Source organism: Catharus ustulatus, chromosome 8 (genome assembly GCF_009819885.2).
Source record: "Catharus ustulatus isolate bCatUst1 chromosome 8, bCatUst1.pri.v2, whole genome shotgun sequence".
In the NCBI taxonomy this organism is placed as follows: domain Eukaryota; kingdom Metazoa; phylum Chordata; class Aves; order Passeriformes; family Turdidae; genus Catharus; species Catharus ustulatus.
In genome coordinates, this window is record NC_046228.1 from 22,639,304 (window position 1) to 22,656,588 (window position 17,285).

At 41.7% G+C, this 17,285-nt stretch overlaps 1 protein-coding gene across 3 annotated transcripts in view; it reads left to right on the forward strand.

Moving 5' to 3' along the window:
* The window catches only part of LRMDA (leucine rich melanocyte differentiation associated), a 644,658-nt gene extending 637,056 nt beyond the window's left edge, over positions 1 to 7,602 (forward strand). For all 3 annotated transcript variants that reach the window (XM_033065664.1, XM_033065663.1, XM_033065665.1), the window contains one exon: positions 5,460 to 7,602. In XM_033065664.1, coding sequence (XP_032921555.1) covers positions 5,460 to 5,539 — 80 coding nt within the window. In that variant the 3' untranslated portion in view covers positions 5,540 to 7,602. The remainder of the gene's footprint in view (positions 1 to 5,459) is intronic.
* Positions 7,603 to 17,285: the final 9,683 nt, after the last annotated feature.

The following is a 17,285-nucleotide window of genomic DNA, read 5'->3' on the forward strand; positions in this document are numbered from 1 at the left end:
GGTTTGCTTTTGGATTGGTTTTGGATTTTTTTACCCAGATTTGCATACCCCTTAGATGAAAAGATTTTTAAGAGTTTTAAATTAACTTATCTCGTGGAGGTGTTTTGCCTAAATCCGTACCATTGTAGACTTTAAATTGTTCATAGGTAGGTATTTATTCTCCCCTAAATGTTGTCAGTAGGGAATTAGTTTCCTTTATAGGAAGTTTATATTAATATTTAAGGGAATTTCACAGCTTCTGTTCATTAATTGTAGAATATGCCCAAGTGCCTATGAAAAAAATGATAATGGTATTGATATTTCATCCTGAAGGGTCTCAAACCAATTTACAGACTAGTAGTATAACCACCCTGAAATGCACCCAGCTTCTTGGTGGAACATGGCAGCTGTTTAATAGCCCATAGCAAAACTATGCAACAGCAGGTTGCGCAAAAAGAGATGAATATGGATCAAATACAAATTGGCAGTGGAGGATTTAGGTACTGTGATCTAATTAAAGTTAGGTGAAATGGAATTCCACTAGAATATTGAGTCTGTGTATGGAATGCTACACTTGATCTGACCACAGCTCCCAGTACCAGGCCCTGTGGTTAGTCCATGTGAAAGACAGGCAGAAGGCTGTGAACTGAAATGCAGTCCCTGATGGATACTGCAGACCAGTGTTTGACAAACACGTTTAAATGGGAATACTTTGCTGCTTTCACTTGCAGAAGGGCTTATTAAAAACATTTGATGTTAAAATGGGTGCCTGGTGGGGATGCTGGGCAGATGTGGCAATCAGTTTTAAAGGGGGTGGCAACATTTTTGGCTTGACTACTTACAGTAATTTCACGATTACAAGTCCCACCGTTTTGACTAAAATTTTACTCCCACCCCAGAAATGCGGCTTACGCTCAGGAGCGGCTAATATGTGAATAATTTTCTGACATTTCCGACCCCAGAAGTGCAAACCGAGGTGCCAAGTCGAGCACCTGCCAGTAAAACCCGGGACTGCGTAATTGTTACAAATTGGTTACTCTGTTTTGCGGCAGGTGGAGTCAGGCTCCGTGCTGGCAGCACGGGGGGTGGGGGAGGGCGGGGGACTCCCTCCTACTGGCCCCTCGACCCGGGCAGAGGCAGGCAGGCTCCTGTTCCTGCCTGCCGCTGTCGTGTGTGCCAGCAGGCTCTGTCCCCGCCTCCCACCACCGCCGTGGGTGCCGGCGGGCTCCGTGCCCCCCTGCCACCGCGGCGCAGCGCCGGGCTGGGGCGAGCAAACCCAACAGCGGCCGACCCCGAGCAGCCCAGCCAAGCGGCAGCGCCGAGCTGGGCCACCTGGCCCCGTCGGCAGCCCTGAGCCCTCACAGCTCGAGCCGAGCCAGTAAAGCCCTCCATCCCGCGACTCTGTTACTATTTGGCAACTTTGTTGCACGCAGGTCCTCGCTGCAAATGACAGAGCGGCTTATAATTGGGTGTGGCTTATTTATGGACAAAGAACGAAATGTTTGCCAACACCCGGAGATGCGGCTTATAGTCAGTGTGGCTGGTATTCGTGAAATTACTGTAGTTTTAGTAATTATTGTTTAAAGAAAAACTGAATGCTACTGGAGGAAGCTGTGTTACTGGAACCTGCCCAAGTTGTGATGACTGAGAGGTGGGTTTTTCTAAGTGTGGAGTATTAACATACTAGGAAAAAGAGGTAGAAAAAAGGCAACAAGATGCTACCCAACAACAATTCCCTTAGATCACTGTCGGCTTGAGATTAATTTTAACCTGTGACTAACTAAAGCTGTATTATCTACAGGTTTAACACTTCCCATTGCAATTTGTTTTTGACGCTTCTGATATAATACAACTGCAAAACTTTTTTTGCTCTAGCAAAGTGTGTAGTGGTCTAAAAGCCCAATTTAAAAGGAGCTAACATGACTTGAACTTTTTCATGTGCTTTAGTATGCTTGTATGTATTTATTTATTTGGATAATTGGGTTTTCCCTCAGCTAAGGAAAGGCTGGTGTTGCTGACATTACAATGTGTTTGTGAGGAAAGACTGATACCACAACACACACAGGCAACTGCAAGGTCATTACTTACCCAGCGTAATTAGAACATCCATTCCGAAGGATGGAAACATTTAAAAGATAAAGAGTGAATTTAAAAATTATTCTTCCCAATGCATTTTTTTCATAATTATAGTTTTAACAGCTTGTGGTGATGGTAGAATCAGCTACTTAAGAAAAATTAGAAGCCTCATTCAGGGAAGATGATCCCTCAAGAGACTTTGTGTTGTCATTTCTTCCGAACCTCGAGCAGAAACCTCATTCTGGATGCTGTGTGTTGTTTTGATGTATGGGGGGTATACTTAGCTTATTATGGCCAATGCTGGATATTTTAATTAAAAACACAAGAACAGCCATAGATGTATTGTTTTCCCCTCATTCTTTCCCTTGCCTGTGTGCAAAAGAACAAGTGTACTCCCAGCCCTGCAAGGAAAGAATACCATAGCAGATAGGCAGAAAAAAAAGCAGTAGCTTTCCAGAACTCACATGTGACATATCTTAGCATCAAAATTCTCATTGTGGCACACAAGCATTTTGCAGTTCTCTGAGCTTTCTGTAGTTGCCAAAGGGAGGTGGGACATAAAGAGGAAAAACAAAGCAAAACAAATAACCAAGCCAGTCACCACATTTAATTTATGAGCAAGATTATTGTTTTACAAATAACCTTCATGATAAACAAGGTCTTGTGGCAACATTTTCAACTGTGCTTTTATCAAGGCTCTCTGAGCAGCATGTGTAATACGCCTGGCAATCGAATCACAGCTGTGTGCCTGGGTAGGGAATCTCTGCGGAGACAACACTTCCTTAATTTAAACAATTGTAGGCTGCAGGATTTCAAAAATTTCAGCTGACTTTAACTGTCACTAGCCCAAGCACCTTTATCCCCAGGCGAGCAGCAGCAGCTGGATTTCATTTCCTGCTGCCAGACTGTCCGACATCTTTGCTGAACATCCCGGGAACAGAGCGTCTTTACTTTAAGGATTTTATTCAAGGTGACAGCTCCTCACACTTTAGCGTTCAGATCACCTCAAGTAGCTGAGATATCAGTGAAAATGAGAGCACTTCTCCAGCAAACTCCAAATTTAGATTGACTGAGGTTATCCTTAGGCCTCTAGACCCAGCCTCCACGACAGCACAGGCCTGCCAGTAACTTTAAAACTACAGTGGAGTTTGTAATGATGTCTGGGGAGAAATATTCTGCCAGAGCAGTGGAGGATACTATAAGCGATAGGAAATGATGTCAGATTTAGTTAGGAGTGGAGACAGTGTTAGAATATACTTGGCATAATATGGCACCGGTATCTCTGTCAGCATCTCTGTTTTCTGTCACCGCACACAATCCCAGGCCTGTCTGTAGCCCTGACAGTGTCTTTTCAGATCAGGTTATTGCCAACTTGGAGACTGGCTCAGTGCAGCACCATACAGCCCCCTTTGTTTGAAGTCTGCCCTTTTGTCATTAATGCACTTGATGTCTATTTAAATCTGACGGTGAATACAGTATCTGTTTTCCTGTCAGGAGATCATTGACAATATTAATACCTCATGTCCTTGCCTCATTTTCTAAGCACTGACACCTAGCTATAGTCTCCAGCATTCATCAAACAGCACTCTCTCACCAGTATCTCTATAAACAGTCTTGCTTCCAGTCCTTAAGAAATGCAGCAGACCTCAAACAAGACTTTTATCAATGCCAGTGAAAAAGGAGTCCAAAGAATGTCGTTAATAAACTGCTCATATCCCTTGCATTTAGAGCTCTAAATGGCCTTGTTACCGACTTGGGAAATCTGTTTAGGGAAAGAAAAACTTGGTCTTCATTAGACTCTTGTTTAGGAATGCTGTTATCATCTTCTGCATGTGGAAACTGCTTCACTAGTAAAGTTATTGAAATTGAAATTATCGAAGAAAGCTCTGTGCAGAAAGGGAAAATGATCAGGCACTGCACTGTATAATCCTCATTTGTATTATCTTGAAGAGGAGTGTTTTTCACAACAAATGACAGGCCTATCAATTTCCCCCACCTAGAACCCTCATAGGAGTGTGTTACCATCATGATGTCTTAGAGAGTAAGAAGAACATGGGTTAACATTAATCTCTCATGACCCATGAAAGCCTTCCAAAGCTTTAGTAGCTTACCTTATGTATCTTAATTATATCCTTACACTGGAAAACAATGGACCAGAATATAAAAGCTTGCATAGTTAATTCATACTGCAGGTGGGCACAGTAATGGCTGTGTGAGTTCTGGAAATCTAAAACAAGAAAGGATTGAGGATCTGCTCCTCCCTCGTTACCCTTCGTGTAAGGCAGTGCTTGTCTCCTTTGCGCTAGGTTATGTTTTCCCTTACGGAGGTGAGCTGGATACTTCAGGGACTGCTCTGGTAGACACTCCCAAGGCAGAGGAGACTTTAATTTGACTGTACATGTCTGAGGGCTCGAAGAACAGCTCTGCTAGTAAAATTTAGCATCTTTGAGGATGTTCACAGGTGGGATGTGACTGTGAGCTTACGCTTTCACATACCACTTAGTACCACCAGAGGGGATGCTTTTCAATAAGGTAGTGAGATTTGCAGGTATGTGTGTCTCACTCAGAGCAGTTAAGGCTTCCTCAGGCATCTTTCTACCTGTACTCACTGTAAATAATGTGCCTTGCTCCCAAAATCAGTGTTATGGCTAATTATTCATGAGACAATATTTAGCATAATTAAATTGTATCTTGCTCATGGGATGTTGCAATGTTGTTTGGAGAGATGCTTTGGAAATGTTTTTATTAAATATTTATTTGTATGTATGAAAATGCTGGAGTCTGGGGAAGCCAACTGTTCTGGCCCATGTCTGTCAATGGTTTCCCATCTAGATTTCAGCCAGTCACTTCACTCACTTCAGTTCTCTGTTGCTGAAAACAAGGGTGGTTTAGGTGCTTGCAGTATGACTTTGGGAAAGTTTGACAGGTTTTTCCAGGATCCACATTAAACTGTAACTATTTGCTCGTGGTTTTTTTGTTTGGTTTTGTTTTCCCCTTTTTGGTTTCATTCATCAACAAAACCTTTTAAACACATAGCAGGGAGATAGCAGAGAGCACAAAATTTAACTTCAACCCAGACTTTTTGGTTTTTTAGAAGCAGGAGAGAGGCACTGTGATTTAAAATCCACTGTATGATGTTTTAGTGTTGTGTAGTTCTAGTTTTGAAGACACTTGTGGATATATGTTTAACAGGATAGGTCATGTAGGTGTTTGAACATATTTTTCCAGTGAGTTCAAAACTGCTGATTGAAATGGCAGTACTGAATATTTTAAATGCACAAGCTTTCTTTTACAGGACAAGAGAAGACTGCTCCTTTCCCTTCTTCAAAATTCCCAAGTTACGTGCTTTATTGCGTGTTATTCTACTTCAATCCTAACTGCAATTAATTTCCTTTTTATTGTAGGCATTTTGGGGAAATGTCGCTACATTTACTACGGAAAACATTCCGAGGGCAACAGATTCATCCGGGATGACCAGCTGTAAAACACAGTGCTGTTCTGTGCCTCTTCCATCCCTCCACATAAGAAGCACAAATCACATCTACATTTTAAGCATGCAACGAAAGTCCTCTAGTGCCTTCTGCTGACTTTGCCAAGCCTGTCAAGATCATCCTTCTATCTTAGTCTGAGTAGTCACATAGAGATTGACATGATTGCCTTTAAGCAGGTCCCATCCACCAGTGTGACAGACAGCTGCAGCCGAGCACCCGGCCTGACAGGAGGAGCTCTGTGATGGATTGCCTGGTCCGAGAGCTGCTCGCAGGAGGGCAGGGGTCACACCTGGGGCTGGGCTGAGCCCGCTCCATCCGCGGCGCCTCCGCAAGAGCACCGCCTTTATCTCTGCCCGGCCTGCTCAGCCAAACTGGCCGCTGATATCAGAGTGTTTATAAAAGAGAGAGGCTGTAATTTCAGATGAAATAGCCTTTATCTGTTCTTATTTTTTTTCCCTGCGAATTAAGTGCTTGTGTTTCTATCATCTCATACATGCTTACACGAATCCTTTCACTGTTTGGTAGTACACTCACCCACCCCCAAATGAGCCTAGCTGGATTATTTTTTTCTTTCAGCAGGGAAAAATATATATCCTGAAAACATTTTGGCCATGCAAACCACTGTCAATTTGTATACATGTTTATATGCAAAGGAAAAGGATTTTAGCAATTTCCCAGACAAACAAATTTTTCTAATTCTTGGATCACATCTCATCATTGGCTAGCTCTTACCTTCAGAAAAGTGAACATTTCTTTGTGCTGTAAAATAATGTCATAGCTTAACTGTTTACACTTGGAACAAGTCCTTGTTGTTCTTATTGACAGTGTGTATTATTCCTGGTTTATTGCACAAGCTATTTTTAACGTGTAGGGATTGCATTTAGAATTAAATGCTTAAATTTGTGGGGAAAAGTGCTTAAAAGGAGTGATATAAATCTGCCACCAGATGGGTGTGATTATTCATGGGGGAGAAAAATTAACAAAAGTAACTGGTGGAATTAACATAATTAGCAGCTTTACTAATATATTAGAGAGACGAGTTATGAATAATCCCTTTTGATATCTATGTAAAAAAGGCTATTGTCAAATTTTCAGTCAAAAAATTAAAAAGGCATGGCAAATTTCTTGCTTTTCTGATAAAGAGCTTGGACATATTTAGAATCCTGAACTTGTTGCTGTGCAGGAAAAAAACCTCCCATACTTCGTGCTTATTCTGCTACTTGATACAATGAGATTGGCCAATAAGTATGCACAAATTCTGACCTCTTGACTGTTCCAAGCCCATTCACATTGATCCCAGCTGAGACCTATCAGTGGCTAGCTGTTCTTGGTTTGTTTGAAATTACTTGGCCCTGTTTAAAAACAATTCCAGTTTTTAGAAACTGTCTGCCTTGGGGGCTTTTATCAGCTGGCATTACAGGTGGAAGTGAAGTGGCCACGGAAGGCAGCCGTGGAAGCAGATGTGCCTGGTGAAATGGCGAGGCACTGGCTGGGTGCCCGAGGAGAACTTTGCTGCTCCTCAGCATTTTAGGCCTCACTCAGTAAACGGAAGCCTTTGCTCACTCTGAAAGTCTATAATAAATCTTTAACAGATACTTAAAATCACTGATGAACATAGAACGATCGAGTTCACACCACTTGTAGTTCAAATGGAGCTCTGAGCTGTTTGATTGGTGTTTTAGCTACTCGTCATGCCTCTTGTAATGTCGTACATGACTGCAAATGAAATGCCAATTCACACTGCGAGTCTGAGGACATACCAGATAAATGAAAACAACATGCCTTTTTCTTTAATCAAAAATATTTATAGAAATATTTAGGGGACTTGTCATCTGTTTTGGTTACCAAAATAACAGCAATCTTAGTTTTTTCCTATCATGATTTCTGTTTTGAAGCCTTCACACATTTTGGCTATGGCAATGTTACAGGCAGCAGAGTTCAGAATAGGGGTGTTTAAAATAACCTAATGTCACTCTCAGTCTGTTTGCATATATGTTCTTGTCTTTATAAAAGGCTTTAACCCTGCCTCAAACAATAAACAGCACTTGCAAACTGACCGCATGATTTTTCCATCTTTATTTTGCTTGTTTACTTTTCCTAATGTCAAAACCATTTGTATCATTTTCAGGAGTGTTTTCTTCCTAGGAGAGCTTTGGAGGAAAAAATATTTTTGGAATGAAATTTGAACAAATTCTCTTCCACTTTGGATTTTGTTTTCATTTGGGGGATTATACACCTAGAATTAAATATGGTAAAGTCCTAATTAAAATCTGCTTGAAGTAAATTCACACGAAATGCTTCTGATTCTGAAAAAAAAACAAAAGAAAATCAGCGAATAATTACTAACATGTATTAGGATATTATTTAAAAACATGCATGGATGTGTATTACTGTAATACTGTGTATTTTACACATGGATGTGTATTATGCAAACGTCTTTTTTGTTTTTAAATATGCAGAGCATTTTATTTTCAGATGTGTTCTGCTGAAATTCTGGTTCAAGAGATGGCAGAATTTTCACACGTGGGGTTGCTGCCTATACTTGGTTCTTTCCTAAGTGGGAACTGTGCCTGAATTTCTTAAATGAACTATCATTTAGGATGGAAGTTACAGTAAAGTAACTCTAGGAAGAGATTCTACACTTTTTCCTTTGCTCCCCCTTCTCCATATGAGGCATTTTTTTGCCTCTCAAGATTAACTAGGCTATTAAAAATAAAAGATTTGCCTAAGAAGTTAAAAATATTTTAAAATATGTACAGTAATTTCACAACCATAAGGCGCACCGGACTATAAGGCGCACCCGCCGGGAGTTGGCAAAATTCGCAACTTTGTAGATCAGATAAGGCGCACCGGACTATAGGGCGCACTTTTTTTTTGCAGTGAGGCTCCGCCCCCAGCTCCCTCCGCGCGGTTGCTGGTCGAGGCCCCGCCTCAACCCGGCAGTCATTGGCCCCCGGGCCCGCCTGTACCTGGCAGGGGCGGTGCCGCGGGGCCCCAGGCCTGCCTGCATCTGGCGGGGCCGGGGCATGGCCGCCACCCCTCCGTGCTGCCTCTCCGGGGCCGGGCTATGGCCGCCGCCCCTCCGCGCTGCCTCTCCGGGGCCGGGCTATGGCCGCCGCCCCTCCGTGCTGCCTGCACGGGGCCGGTGGGTGCCTGTGGAGGGGCGGCTCCGCCTCCACGGGGCCGGGGGGTGCCTCTGGACGCGCGGCTTCGCCTCCACGGGGCCCGGGCGTGCCTCTGGAGGGGCCGTCCCGCTTGCACGGGGCTGGAGGTTGCCTCTGGAGGGACGGCTCCGCCTGCACGGGGCCAGGGCGTGCCTGTGGAGGGGCGGCTCCGCCTCCACGGGGCCGGTGGGTACCTGTGGAGGGGCGGCTCCGCCTCCACGGGGCCGGTGGGTGCCTGTGGAGGGGCGGCTCCGCCTCCACGGGGCTGGAGGGTGCCTGTGGAGGGGCGGCTCTGCCTCCACGAGGCCCGGGCGTGCCTCTGTAGGGGCCGTGCCGCCTCCACGGGGCCAGGGGGTGCCTGTGGAGGGGCGGCTCCACCTCCACGGGGCCGGGGGCTGCTTGTGGAGGGGCCGTCCCGCTTGCACGGGGCTGGGGGATGCCTCTGGAGGGACGGCTCCGCCTCCACGGGGCTGGAGGGTGCCTGTGGAGGGGCGGCTCCGCCTCCACGAGGCCGGTGGGTGCCTGTGGAGGGGCGGCTCCACCTCCACGGGGCTGGGGGGTGCTTGTGGAGGGGCCGTCCCGCTTGCACGGGGCCGGGGGGTCCCTCTAGAGGGGCCGTCCCGCTTGTATGGGGCCGGGGGGTGCCTCTGGACGGGCCGTCCCGCTTGCACGGGGCTGGGGCGTGCCTCTGGAGGGACGGCTCCGCCTCCACGAGGCCGGTGGGTGCTTCTAGAGGGGCCATCCCGCCTGCACGGGGCCGGGGTGTGCCTCTGGAGGGACGGCTCCGCCTGCACGGGGCTGGGGCGTGCCTGTGTAGGGGCGGCTCCGCCTCCACAGGGCCGGGGCGTGCCCGCCCCTGCTCCGCCCCACCTCCACCTGGCAGCCATGGCCCTGCTGGCTCCCCCCGTGGCTCGCAGCTCGCACTTCCGGGTAGGCAATTTTTTTGAACTTTGTAGATCAGATAAGGCGCACCGGACTATAAGGCGCACTTCCGGGTTCCAGGGAAAATTTTAGTCAAAAGGGTGCGCCTTATAGTCGTGAAATTACTGTATATTTCAAAGGAACAACTCCAGTCTTAGTTCTTTGTTTTGTAACAAGAAAAAATTGGCCAACCATGTTTCTTGGCAATTAAAAACATTAGAGATCTGAGGTATGCTTGAGTAAGTAATCTTAAAATACTAGAAATTGAAAAAAACCAAATTGTTCAAACTTCAGTCTTAGGTTCAGTCTTGAGATGACCTTTGCCTTTTGGCAGACATCACATTTCTTTACAAATGAACACTAGGAGGCAAATATTTTTATTACCAGATGCCTACAGAAGCTATGCTTACTACATTTGTAACTTTATGTATTGAAAATGTTAATCTCTAACCTTAAAATTAAAAACAAGGAAAAGATCCAAACTAGAAATTCACTTCAATGTTTCAAAGATAAATGACCTTCAGTGAAAATCCTGCTGTTATGGATACACAAACCTAACTTTAGAGCACATTGGCTCTAATTGAATCTGTTGCATGCATAAATGATTTATGGGATTGTTGAAAGTATGTCACCACTGGAGCCACTTTTTCCTCCTTTCTTAGGGCTGAGTCTCACAGTATTTACTCTAGTATTTGCCTTACTCAAACTGTGAGTCTCTTTGAAGTTAGCCATGAGAATTAGAGTTACTAAGTTTTGGAAGAGTGATAGGCAACCCTTTTTAATACATTTGTTCTTTGAGCAGAGCATTACTTGATTGCTGAGTGTTAGATTCTCACGTCTTCACAGATGACAAATCACTGTGTGCTGGGGCACCATTGCTCCCATTTGAGACAGAAGGAAGAAACAAACCTGTCTGTGCTTTTGAAAATGCTTTCTGTAAATTACAGGGTTCATTTGCTGCAAGTGGATGCATTAATATTTTTTATTCCTGCCAACAGTACGAGTACGTTGGGAAATGTTTGCCCCCAGCAGAACTTTGCTGGATGCAGCCTTTGTGGTGAAGTTCTGAATCAGCCCATTTTATACTGACTCACATTGAGTCTTACCACATATTTCTTCTTAATGTGGTGTGATAGTTGGCACAAGAATCTCTGTTTGCCCACTTTGGGGAAGTTTATTGTCTTTATTCTGTAGATCTGTCTGTCTTTTTGCTTTGTTAAACAGTTGGCATATGTGAAAGAAAGAGATGAAATTCAGCTTTCCAGAGGTGTAACCACATAGGTGTTTGACATGGATTTCTGAGTATCTGTTTGCAGGTTCAGTCCACAGAATCTGATGAGAAATCGGGGCTCTGGCATGGCCTGCTAGCTGTTGTCCCCTGTTCCTAAAGATCTCTAGCTGTGTCCTTGCCTGCTTCATTGCACTGCAAGCAAGTGATGGCACAAAACAGGTAAATGCTGCCCTTTTGTTTTTAAAATGAAATTTCTGCTTCTCTGCTCATAGTGTAACAATTGTTATATCTCACTGGCTAGTTTTTTTCTGCTGTTTATTTAAAATCTGTTTTTCCTAGTTTTTTCTACTCCTAATAATGGGGATAAAACAAAACAAACAACATATGATTGTGAGAAAACAATCATTTAAAAATCTTCCTATGGGACCATGGCTATGCTAACAACTCTGTGGGACAGGTGAACATTGTTATTCACAAACACATCTAAATGGGTTGATGGACCCAGATCCTGATTTGAAGCCTTAGAGTTAGCCTGTGGATGTTAAAAACCTAAAGCCTTTGATTTCATTATGCCACTCTCGCAGCATTAGTTGGTTAAAGTTGTCTTGCCTAAAATGAGTTAATGCTCATTTTATTCTAATATGATCCAAATACCTTACCAAGGCCTTGGATTGTATGAGAGCTAGGCCTGAGAAAAAATGGCTTCTTCCAGTGATTTATAACCTGCTCTTAAGAAGGCTTAAGAGTATTTTCTTTGGCATTTGCTATGTGAGAACATTCAGGATATACTCAGCCCTCCTACTTCATCAGAGCTGGCTGAATTAATACATTTTCCGTATGCGGTTCTAAAGCAGCTGAATCTTTCTAAAAGTTACCTTTTAGGTTAGGTGACTCTGATGGACTTGCCTCTGGTGGTGGTGTCAACCTGAAGCTGACCCTTGCTTGGAGTTGCTGACAATTAGATTAAGGTTTCAGATCAGAATTTTCACAAGCCTTCAAGGAGCAGATATTTTTACGGACAAGCTAAGTCGTGGTCATGGCACATTCACAAAATATCATCATCATCTCAGAATCCTCTGCATTTTAAGGAAAACAGCATCTTGGAAAATATGTTCAGTTCTAACTTAGTTGTGTCCATAGGCTGTAACATAAAATATATTCTGCATTATCACGTTACCTGCAATTTTTAGGCTGTGAGAGCAAGTTTCTAAATGTGTTCAAAACATCCTTCAGAACAAGTGTAAAACCTCTTGCAAATATTTTTTTGCATTCCAATTGAAACTTTTGCTGTCAATTCAAAACCAAAACTGTAAAGTCAAGGCTAGGAGGAGTTTAACCTATTTTTATGTTAATCTACAACTTTTATAGCTGATCATTGAACTCTCATCCACAATTCCTCTTAGAACAGCAATACATCTTAATGGTATTATAGCGTTATAGTAAAATATATAAGAAGGAATCTGTTTGGAAATGTCAGTATTAGATGCAAGATTTAATTCAGTATTTTATTTGGAAATAAAGAGGAGCTTCATGGGATCACTTCAGATCATACTCTGGAGAATATAAATGGCAGAAGTGTGCAGCTTAAGAGATTTTAACTTTTACAACTAAATTGGGAAAATAAAATAAAGAATATGAAGGTAACCAAAAATTATATTACTGGAATTTTTTTTAATCTGCAATTGCCCTCCTACTTTTAATTTAACACTGTTTTTGCAGTTGAGTATTTAAGATTCACTATAGAAAAACTAAAGAAAATTTCTTAAGACAATCTACTTATCAATTTTATAGGCTTCTCTGATTTTTTAAGACCTTTGGCACAATGAGAGTGCTCAATTAGCTGGCATTGTGTATCTACCAAGTAAGCAGACAGTTGTGGACTTCAGGGAATTTTCAAACACACATGCTGTTCAACCTTAGCAATTTTCTTTTACCTAGGAATTGTTTTCAGAAATTCCCTTATAATGAAATTTCTGTTTAAGTTGATAGCTGTAAATGAGGGCACAGTTGCTTCATTTCCTTTTGACAATAAGCCAAATTCATCCCTAGTGGAACTCCATTGATTTAACTCTACTTGAGCTAAGTTACACTGGGGATGAATTTGACCCAGCTCAAGATTTTTTTCTATTCATCTTTTCTTTAATTTCCTTTAGCTTACTAGACACTTTAGGGCTGGACAGAGAATTACAATGCAAGAGAGGGGAAAAGCAAAACTTCTCTGCTCAAGAGTCATTTCCTTTTTAATACCCTACTGATTTAGCCATGACTTGTAATGTGCTTCAGGTAGCCAAATTTCAACATCAATTTTGGAAGGAAGTTCACTATACTTTGAGTCTCTTTCCTTGGCTACTTCCCAAACCACCAAATCACCACCTACTATACAATGCAGATATTATAAAAGGCAGTGTTAAAGTCAGTGCTCTGGGAAAGGATCTGGATAAACTGCAGTTGTCATGTGGTGCCTGATATGGTTTAACTGGAGCTCCATTGATTACAGCCCTATGTCCAGTGCTTTAGATGGTGGTAGAGCTTTGAGAACTCTGCATCTGTAATGCCCAAAACATCTTACCCCAAACTACTGCTTGCCCTGCCTGGATTTTTGAGAGTCTTGCGTGGTTCTGTCGATGTAGTAATCATACCATCTTTTTTTGTTGTTTGTGTTTTTTGTTGGGTTTCTTTTTTTTTTTTTTTGTTTTGGGTTTTTTTTTAATAACTTCAGGGTTTTGTGTGTTCACACCCAATAAGTTTCAAGTTTGAGCAAAAGCCGAAAGTATCGTTCAGCCAAAATCGCTGCTGAGCTGTATGTGGTTTTCATCTGAAACTGTAAATCCACTGTGTTCACTGAGGGTTTAGCAAAACTGGCCTGAATGTCAGACCTCTAGCAGCTCTCCCAAATCAGGCTAGTTCTGGGTTTCATTACAAGAAGATTGCACAGCTCTAGCTAAGCCCTCATTTTCCACTTTCAGATAAATGCTTTTTCAGCTGTATTTATGAGGCTTAGTATAAAAAAACCCCTACCAGCTGTTAATGTTAATCACAAGTTTATATCATAAGCACATTCTGAGTCTTATCCTCTTTCCATTCGTGTCAGTGGCAAAGCTTTCAACATCAGTGGCAGTAGGAGCAAATATCACAAAATATAGTAATGCACACTCAGTTTAAAAGGAAAAAGTACAGGTCTGTCTTAAACTAACAAAGCCGGGGTAAGATTCTGTGCTGTCGAATGTCTTACTCCATTTGCACATTGACTTTCGCTCCCTGAAGTACTCAGAGAAGCAAACATAAGGCTCAGGTCCATGCTGGAACAGTTGGCATTTTTTTATGGATCATCAAAACATATATTAAAGCAGGGCATTTGACATAAGGAATCAAAAGACATGATATAAAGAATGAGTGTTTATCACCCATGCTAAGAAAGAAGCCCAGATTTATTAGTTTTGAAGCATGTGCTGAATGATAAATTTCTGGAACTTTACACGGTAGAAACATTTTTTATATATCAAAATAGAAATTAATATTATTTTATGAATTTTTAATCTATTCCAAAAGCAATTATACTTAGACTGAGGACTGGTTGCTTTGGTTTTTGAGGTTTTTTCTAATCAGAACTTGAAGGATTTAGTCCATAAGGAATCCTGCTACATTTTCTGTTTGGGTTTTAAGGTTTAGTAAGTTCATATTATGCCTAACTCAAGGGCCAGCTTCACTGAAATTTTTGAAATGTGAACAAACACTGGACCTGCAGACTGTGCTAATGAATGTTTTATAGAAAATAGGAAAGTGAGTTTCAGGACTATAAGCCTCTATAGGTGGTTTCAGCTTTCAATTCTAGTAGTTTACTTTGAAAACTTACTAAAGTAAAAATGCATGTCCTAGTTTTCCTACTGTAATAATATAGCTAATATAATCTTACCTGAGAGGGTGCTGAGATTTAAGTAACTAAAATGTTCCCAGCTCTATTGGAATAATATACTAAAAGACTTTTGCTTAATCTGTTTTTATTTTATACAAAATGCCATATTTCGAATCTTTTTTTTCCTTTCTATTTTTAGTAAAACTAAATCCTAAATGTCAGTGTTAATACCATTGTTAAAATTTTTCCTTAAGGGCTTTCTGACATAAATAGCAATGATAACAGTAGTATCTTTTTGGAGCAGTTTGAATTTGAGTCCACAGTATGATATATTTTCTGAAAGTTGTTTTTGTGTCATTGCTGCTTATCTGTCTTAAAGCAAAAACAAGGCTGGGACTCTTTTCTTGTTTAATGATGGCTGTATCACATTTGCATAAGTTGTAGTACTTGGCTAGATTGCAGAATGCTTCCTTTTTTGCTGGGTCTCATCACGAGGTTGTAGGCCACCTCTCCTCATACCCCCCAGAGAGGAAAAGTAGAATCATGAAGGCTTTGGGATTCTTGTCCTTAAGTAACCATTCCTATGTAATTGGTAATATGAAATATATTCTGCCCCTTTCCATCTTGCTTCCTGCTACTCAATCACTGATTTCCTACTTATATGGAATGCTAAAGTGAATTCTTGACTGTGCAGTGATAGTTCTGCTTATACGTTTCTATTATTTGTTTGGTATTTACTTTTTTATTTAGTCTTCAGTACAGCCAAGAGAAAGGTGACTGCAGATGCATTTTTAAAGTGAATGCTGGAGTTTAGTTGAAGTTAATGAATTTTTATATTTGGAACTATGTTCTGTTACCTAACAATGAAATAAGTGGGGAAACAGTGCCTCAGAAGGCCATAAATGTCAGGATTGAATGCACAGTGCATTGAGTGGGAAACACTGGGCACAGACTGGAATATGCATCAAACCAAGGGGAGAGTTACTGCATTTTACTTGCAGTTTTGTCAATGCCCTCTAGTGTCACAGGTTATCCTCTGCTGAATGAGCACCTCCCATCTGATCCAAACTTTCTCCACAATCAGAAGTAAGCAGGTTGAATAGTTCTCCCGAAAAGGAGTTAACCCTTCTAGGGTCCCTCTAGATCTAATATGGAAAATATGATATATTTAAAAAAATGAGATTAAACTGCATGTTTGCACATACATGTGCTATCATTTCATTTATCTTCTTTAGTTTTTAAAAATACATTGAACAAAAAGCCCAAAAAAAGTATTTTAAGAAAATAAAAATTTGAAATGCAACTGGTAGTCAAATCCAGTTGAAACATGGCCAGTTGAAATGGGCAAAGAGACCCCCAGAGTGAAATTACACAGTGTCTAACTGTGTGAAACATGTCTGGCTGCCCATACACAGCCACCAATAACTGCAGGAGAATCTGAAGAACTCAAGCTGCTCAGGGAAAAGGAGGAAAAATTAGTGTTTGTTATATCAATTAAACCCAAAGGGCGAATGTCATAATCAAAGAGTCTAGAGTTTTAAGCTTTTTTTGTTTAATTTTGAAAGACAAAGAAATCCCAATTTGATCTTAAGAATGACATTTATTTCTTTTAAGTGAATGATAATGACACAAGACTGCTCTCTTCTTTGGAGCTGTGTTTTCGACTCCTGGAGTCCTGCCCTGAGACTCCTTGGTGTCCATTAGCAGATCCATTTTCTACCCTTGAACTATGTATTCTTATCAAAATGTTAATTCTTCCAAGCTTTGCAAAAAACACCCCAGCACACTGTGTATTTTATATGCCAAATTATTCCACTTTAATGGCAAAAGAACTGAAATGTTAAGGAATTCGTGTGTATCTGAGTCGTGCACATCAATCTTCTAAGGCGGCACATAACAAAGGTCAGAAATAGCCTGGTGCTGTGTTTTGTGTAGCTCATCATTCTATGAGAAAATGTGCCCAAGTTCCTCCTAAAACATTGTTTTCAAGCATGGTTACTACTGAATATATTTCTAAATGACAAGCTTTATTTGCCTGTATTTTGATATGTTTAGGGGAAACTCAGGCTGACAGTTAGAGGAGGCAGGAAGAGGGAACCACAACAAGTTCCACCCAAACACAAAATGTCATCTCTTCCCTAGCTAAGATACAGAAGCATCCTGATGAAAAAAAGAGCAGACATTTAAAAGTTTCTGACATGTGTCACAGATGCAGCCATTGAGCCACTGCTCCTGATGTAGCTCGAAATGACAGCATCCAAGCCATTGGAACTGGCTGCAGGACATTCAAAGTTTGGTGTGTGTCGCATTTAATCCTTGTCATAGCACATCTCGAGAATAAAAAAGACAAATGGACACAGGCAGTAGTAATAGTTCAAAAAACTTAAAATAAATCTTCCCAGTCTAATTGATATTATCAAGCTGTGCTAACATTTACCAGCCACCAAGTAGACAGACAGGAGGTCAGCACCCTTTTTTCTGCAATTTTCCCCCAAGTCAGAAGGATAAGTCTTTCAAGCTTTCTCTAAGGGTGACCCAAATACATGAACTATTTATTCAGAAATAGCACT